At 36.3% G+C, this 7182-nt stretch overlaps 1 protein-coding gene across 1 annotated transcript; it reads left to right on the top strand.

The window, feature by feature from the left end:
* The first annotated feature begins 404 nt into the window (after positions 1-404).
* MMP26 (matrix metallopeptidase 26) lies at positions 405-4636 on the top strand. Its single transcript, XM_010383417.2, has 6 exons — positions 405-524; positions 1862-2082; positions 2806-2954; positions 3578-3703; positions 4172-4333; positions 4426-4636. Exons 1-6 carry the CDS (start codon positions 426-428, stop codon positions 4452-4454), a joined length of 786 nt encoding a protein of 261 aa, XP_010381719.1. The 5' UTR covers positions 405-425; the 3' UTR covers positions 4455-4636.
* The last annotated feature ends 2546 nt before the right edge of the window (positions 4637-7182 follow it).

Below are 7182 nucleotides of genomic sequence, written 5' to 3' on the forward strand. Positions count from 1 at the left end.
TTAGCTTCTGGAGCAAGATTGAATGTCTCTGACTGGTAAAGTAATTATTCTATAGCTAAAGTGGTAATGAGTTTAGACACACCTCCTGTTTCTTGTTTGTTTGTTTGTTTTTTTCTCCATTTTAAAAAATGATGCCCCCTATATTCTGAGACTGACCTGTATCTCCTTAACCAAACCTGTGGCCCGGGATGCTGAGGACCATCAGGTGTGAATTGAGCATAAAAATAAATCCCATGGCTGCTTTTGTCACCCTTGCATGCTGGTCACTCTGCCCTCAACAGGTATGGATGATGACGCCACTTACAGATTCAAAGAAAGGGCAAACTGGCACAGTGAGTCACTGGATGTTGCTGGCACAGCTATAAAGGTCCGGTGGCCCAAGTTGGGAACCTGAATTCAAGCAGTGGGACAAATGAGTGTTTGGCATGCAGCTCGTCATCTTAAGAGTTACTATCTTCTTGCCCTGGTGTTTCGCCCTTCCAGTGCCCCCTGCTACAGTCCATAAAGGATGGGACTTTGTTAAGGTAGGTGAACGACTCAGGACCACATTTTTACGTGGTGACCATTGTGGGCTCTTATTTCATGTGTGTGTGTATGTGTGACTGGGTGGTATAATGATAAATATATACATTAATATTATATGTGAAAACATTTTATTCAATCTGTGTGTTCATTTTTCTCTTCTAATTTTAAGAAAAAAAAATAATTTTTTGTAGCCCCTAAAAGTGTTTTTGGGCCCTAGTCACTGTGCCTTCTGTGCCTAATACAGCCCCATTGCTCATCTCTCACTCTCTTAGTCTTCTATATGGCATAGTGAACACTCCAGTTTATAGGTCTCTGAGCCTGCTAAGTAGTGAGAGATCAGAGGAAATAATTCAAATGAATTAATGTGACCTTCACATTGACTGAGTAATCTCTCAGTGGGTCTACCAGACACTTTCATTTCTAAAAAAATTATGAATTTGTTCCAAAACTTTTAAGCATCCAAAATACCTAAAAAATGCTATGACCGGTTGCAGTCATGTATTTTGTAATTGTATAGGAACCTAGTCAAATTTCCCGCTAATGTTTAGCCCAGAACAATACAATAAGTCATTTGCTTCTTAGTGCCCAGCTCAGCTCATAATAAAACAAAGACCTAAAAATGCAGTCATATAATTTAGAAAAAAAAAACAGTCGATAGGTTTACATCAAGTACTCATAAGAACTGTGGAATAGATCAAGCTGTACCAGATAGGAGCATTGCCCTTAAAGTATTTTGAGTACAGCTAGGGTTCAAATATAGACAGAGAAAGCCTAATTACAATAAAATGTGCTTTTTTTGTTTTTAGAAGTTTACATTTAATACACCAGACTGGCAGAAAAATCAGTGGAGACAAGGAATAGGTAAACAATGGGCTCTTCAAAAGTAGCTAAATGAAATGGAAGTAAATGCTAATGAAATGGGGAATGCAGAACCAGTCAAATTTTATGTCCTGGAGTGATTGATTCTGTCCTGATTAAGAAAACCTCCATCAGTCAGAAAGACCAGAGGCCATCTTCCCTGGGCAATTCCCAGGTAATACCTTCATGTGGTTTATACTTGGGTTTCTCCATCCTACAACTTGGAAGCTTTTTCTTTTTTAAAAAATGTTACAGCTTATCTAGGTTATTTTTATTCTGTCACCTGTCCTTAATATCATTTCACTGTGGCATAAAGAATCAGGGATGGCTGCCATCATCTCACTGAGAACAGGAGACTTAGGAAGGCCAGACTAAGTACCATCCATCTGAGACCCTCAAAGAAGGATATGCCCAGGGTAATTAATATACAGGTCTTCTCTATTGACTCTTAGTACTCATCCTTCTTGATCTGATTCAGGACTATTTCCATCAATTTTTCCTGACCAAGAAGGAGTCGCCACTCCTTACCCAGGAGACACAAATACAGCTCCTGCAACAATTCCATCGGAATGGGACAGCCCGACTTGATATGCAAATGCATGCCCTGCTGCACCAGCCCCGCTGTGGGGTACCTGATGGGTCCAACACCTCCATCTCACTAGGAAGATGCAAGTGGAATAAGTACACTCTAACTTACAGGTGCTTGTTATTAAGGTCTAGAGGATAATGTGTGGGGTGATGACCTCAAAGGGTTTTCTACCAGGTCTCTCCTGGAGGCACCTCTATTGTCTTCTGCTTTCACTGGCAGCCCACTCAAAGCCCAAAATCTGCCTCAGAGAAGACAATACTACCAGATCCTTTTCTAACTTCCTCTAACCATCTCTTTAGAAAGTAGAGAGCATAACCACTATCCTTTCCCTTTGTTAAATCTTTTCTTTTTAATTTTAATGTGTGAGTGTGTGGATGGTTCTAAGGCACAATTTTGAAAACTTAATTTCTGCCTAGGTTACTCTTTCTTTTGGGGATTCTAAATATATTTGAGATATCTAAAGCAAACAGTACTAAATAATGTAGAATGCTATACATTTTAATCTATGTAGAATACTGTATATTTAATTTAATTTAGTTCACATTGTTTTATTTACTTATTTTTCGCAACCACCAGATAGGGCTGTTGTTCTTAGACTTTAGCTGACCTAAGAATAATGTGGGATATTGTTAAAATTCTTAGAAATCTATATTTGCATGTTTAATTCCTTAAGTTTCTGATTTAGTTAGTCTGAAATTAGCTCAACTTTATAAATGACCAAAATGAATCCTAAAACTATTAAACGATTCTCCCTAAAGTAGAATTATTCATGTTTAGAGCTAGGATAATTCCCATACCTCTGAACTTTTTCATTTAGAGATTACTTTCCTCAGGATTATCAATTACCCACATGATATGAAGCCATCCACAGTGAAAGATATTATATATAATGCAGTTTCCATTTGGAGCAATGTGACCCCTTTGATATTCCAGCAAGTGCAGAATGAAGATGCAGACATCAAGATTTCTTTCTGGCAGTGGGGTAAGAAATTGACATGGGAAGAAGGATATGTATATGCCCTGTATAAAGGACAAAGGGTTTCCATCCTTAAACAAAAACCCAGCTCCTCTATTAAAGTTTCTGAGAAAAAAAAGTCTGAAAAAACCCTAATGCAAAGCAAATCCTATAACACAGGGAAGACACTTTTAATAAAACAAAGCAATAAAAAAAGAAGTGGTGTTGGCTGCAGTGTGAATATGGTGGGGGTATTGCACATTTTCCTTCCAAAAATGATGATGCATAGCTCCCAAATATATTGAAATGCTATTCAAAGTTGATCCAACCTACTTATAAAAACTTTCAGAATTTAAATTCTCTTTCCCTTTTCCCCTACCATTTTGAAAAGAGGTTATCATTGTTATTATTGTCTAACTTATAAGCTTTACTCAGTGTCTGCCATCTGTCTTTCTTTTTATCCTAGATAAGAGAGCAGGAAGATTTTTGGCCCCACCTTATTTCTCTGCATAGATAATGCCTTAGCCCTTTCACATCCCCAGTGGTAGACTGTTGCACAGTATCCTAAGTCTCTGAGGTTTACTTAAGACTATTCTGGACCCTGTTTCTCCCTCCACCCTCATCGTGATCATAGCTTCTGTCATCCACAGCCCATGAAGATGGCTGGCCCTTTGATGGGCCAGGTGGTATCCTAGGTCATGCCTTTTTACCAAATTCTGGAAATCCTGGAGTTGTCCATTTTGACAAGAATGAACGTTGGTCAACTTCAAACACTGGTAAATGCCTTGTTTGGTGGGAGTGCTAGAACTCTCTGGGAACCTGGGTTTCAGTGTTGATGGTCTCCATTTAGGGATCCAGAGTGGTCAGGGTGAGGTGGAAGATTTGGCTGAGGAATCAGTTTTTCTTTATAAGTGAGGAGTTGTGGGATCATTTCTGAACAGAGAAGATCCCGTAATAAACACATTGTCAGATTGTGGGGTTTTTTTCTCCTTATTTCTTTGCTTCTATTTATCAGTCCCTCAATTCTTTCCATGTGTCTTTTTTGCTTCAAGTTTATCTGTCCAAATATCTTGCCCTTCTGTTTTGTACTTACCTTCTTTCCCTCCTTGCCTACCTTTTCCTTTACTCTCTAACATTAGCCCTTTCCTCTTGTTCTGTTCTCTCCTTTTTCTTTGTTCTTTTTCACACACTTTCTGCATTCCCTATGCATAGTTAATTTTATATTTTTTTCTACAATTTTTCAGGATATAATCTGTTCCTGGTTGCAACTCATGAGATTGGGCATTCTTTGGGCCTGCAGCACTCTGGGAATCAGAGCTCCATAATGTACCCCACTTACTGGTATCACGACCCTGGAACCTTCCAGCTCAGTGCCGATGATATCCAAAGGATCCAGCATTTGTATGGTCTGTGCTGTTCAAGGAAGAGAAGGGAGATCTGGGCAGGAAAATTCCACCTGAAATTTACTGTTTTTTTTTTTTTTTTTCTGTTTCCATAGGAGAAAAATGTTCATCAGACATGCCTTAATGCTGGCACAGAGGACTTATTCAACCTGTCCTTTCAGGGAATTTATTGGAGGACCAAAAACTCCAATCACTACAGCAGCCTTGGCGACTGCTAGGACGAAGCACTAAAGAATGCAACCCGGTCAGGTTAGCTGAACCAACATTCAAAACACTACTGAGTCACAATAAAGATTGTTTTAAAGAATAACATTTTGTCCTCACAATTTGATACATCTCCGCATTTGCTATGTTCAACCACTGTGATCAGAGCAAGAAAGAAGTGTATACAACAGTGGAGAACTCTGGCAGAGATGGCCATGGGACTGCAAGAAAAGAAAGCATAAGGTTAGGAATAGACCTTTGCCTTTTACTACACAGGTAGAGTTTAAGGAATGTTATTTTCTATGCTCTATTTAATATGCCAGTTATTGAGACCAGTTGGTTTAGTAGCTTATCTAGTTATTAGCTATGAAACTTTGGTTAAATCACTTAACCAAAGTTAAGTTCAGGGAAGCTGAATCAACACTTAATTCCTAACAAGTCTTTTGCATCTCAAACTCTCCCTTTGTATTTGCTTCTGGAGAACCTAACCTCTGAAGTTGACTGTTTGAAAGACCAATGAAACTGTCAATCTACTGTGACACTAGTAGTACAAAGGAGAAAATGCATATCAAAACAACATGGGTAACAAGAAAAGCAGATACCATGCGACTACTGCAGACATTGAAAAATTATAAAGATACTTAGTGAATAACTTTTAACCAATAAATATCAAAACGTATATTCAAACTACATATTCCTAGATAAATAAAATGTACAAAAATTGGTAAAAGAATAAATAGAAGATCTAAATGGTCCTATAAATGTTGGATAATATAGTCCTTAATTACATCTCTCCACAACTAGTTCTAAAACTGACAAAGAGAAAAACTGAATTGTCTGTAAGAGTTAACTAGAAAACCCATAATTAAAACTACCCTGGGAAGGCCATTTAATTTAAAAAAAAAAAATACCAGCATATGCAAAATCTTCCTGGGGAGAAGAGAAAGAATATTTCTTCAGGTATTTTAGAGCTTTGTGTAATCTCATAGCAAAACATAATAAAGACATTACAGTAAGGAACATTTCAGGCCTTGTTTACTGATGAACATTGATGTCAAAATCCTGAATGAAATATTTGCAAACCAAATCTGGCAATAAATAAAGAAAAGAAAATGGCATTCCAAACTTGAGTTTATTCCAGAAAGACAACATTGATATTTGAAAATAAATCAATATAATTAATCTCATTAACATGATATTAAAGAAAAATAATATGTATCATAAAAGCATGAATTTCAATAAACCCAAAATAATTTTATGAAATTCACCATCCATTTTTGACAAAATCCCTTATCACATGAAAAATAGAAGATGACCACATTCTCTGATAAAAGCAGGTACAAAAAATCTTAGCAAACATACTTAATGATGAAATGTTAATAACCATACCTGTGATATCTGCAAAAAGAAAAGTAAACAATTTTTATCCCTTCTCCCCAAAATGCACTGGAGATCTTATCCAATGCAACAAAGTGATAAATATAGAGAAAGATAATTAAGATTTTAAATAAGAGAGAAAGAAGCTGACATTACTTGTGCAGGTGTGATTTGGTGCAAAACAAGACCTTAGAGACTACAGGTCACTTATTAAAAATAAAAAATAAGTTCAGCAGTTCTTCTAAAAAAAGACAAATTAACTTTATTTTTACATAACAGTCCCAAAGATTTAGAAAAAAAATTAATCATGCTATTTATATTAGCACAATTGAATGCCAAATATGTGAGAATAAACCTAGTGTAAAATATGTAATCTCCAAACAGAGAAGTATAAGATAATATTGAGAAAAAATAAAGACCTTAATTAATAGAAGTTCCTGTTCTTGGATTAGTTGTCTTATATTCTAAACATGTACATTCTCCCCAGATTGATCTATAGATTCAACACATTCTCAATAATAGTCTCAATATATATCTTGGTAGAAATGGATAATCTGTTTCTAAAATTTATAAATAAATGCAAAGAGGTAGGATAGCCAGTATGCAAAGAAAAAAAAATGTGTTGGGAGATCATTCTTTGTACCAAGCACTGAGGAAGTAGCAATGAACTAGATAGTAGCTTTTGCCTTTAAAATGCTTAGTATGCCTCCTTGAACCCTGTTGCTTAATAAATGCTTATTAAGCACATGACTAATGAACAACTCTGTTCAGTGAAATGTGGTAAACCTCTTATAATGGAAAGACTTATCATTGCACTTCATCATCATTTTTCTGTATAATGCCCCTAATTAAAGCTGAAATTTCAGTATTCCTCTGGATCACAGTAATTATCATAAATTTACTTTCTTATACTCATTTGAGAAAACTATTAAATTTGAAAGAAAGAACTAAGAATAGTGGATGAAAACAAGGATGCTTTTCTACTATTTTCAGTTTATGATCATATGCTCTTGCCATACCTGTGGTTAAGGGCTTTCTATGGCCATTTCATCTCTGGGGATCCAACAGACTCTGACACCAATCCCTAATTTTCTTTGCCAGGAGAAACCAGGAGTATTTATAGAGATGGTGGAAGCATTCAAGCCTCACTACTCACAGATTCAAAGGTTTTCAAAACCTGAGGTTCATAGAGAATCAAAATTGTAGCATCTTTAATCAGTACAGGTTTGACTTTCAGGTAGAAATGGGAACTTTTCTCAAGTGAGAGATAA

This window comes from Rhinopithecus roxellana, chromosome 15, assembly GCF_007565055.1.
Source record: "Rhinopithecus roxellana isolate Shanxi Qingling chromosome 15, ASM756505v1, whole genome shotgun sequence".
NCBI lineage: Eukaryota > Metazoa > Chordata > Mammalia > Primates > Cercopithecidae > Rhinopithecus > Rhinopithecus roxellana.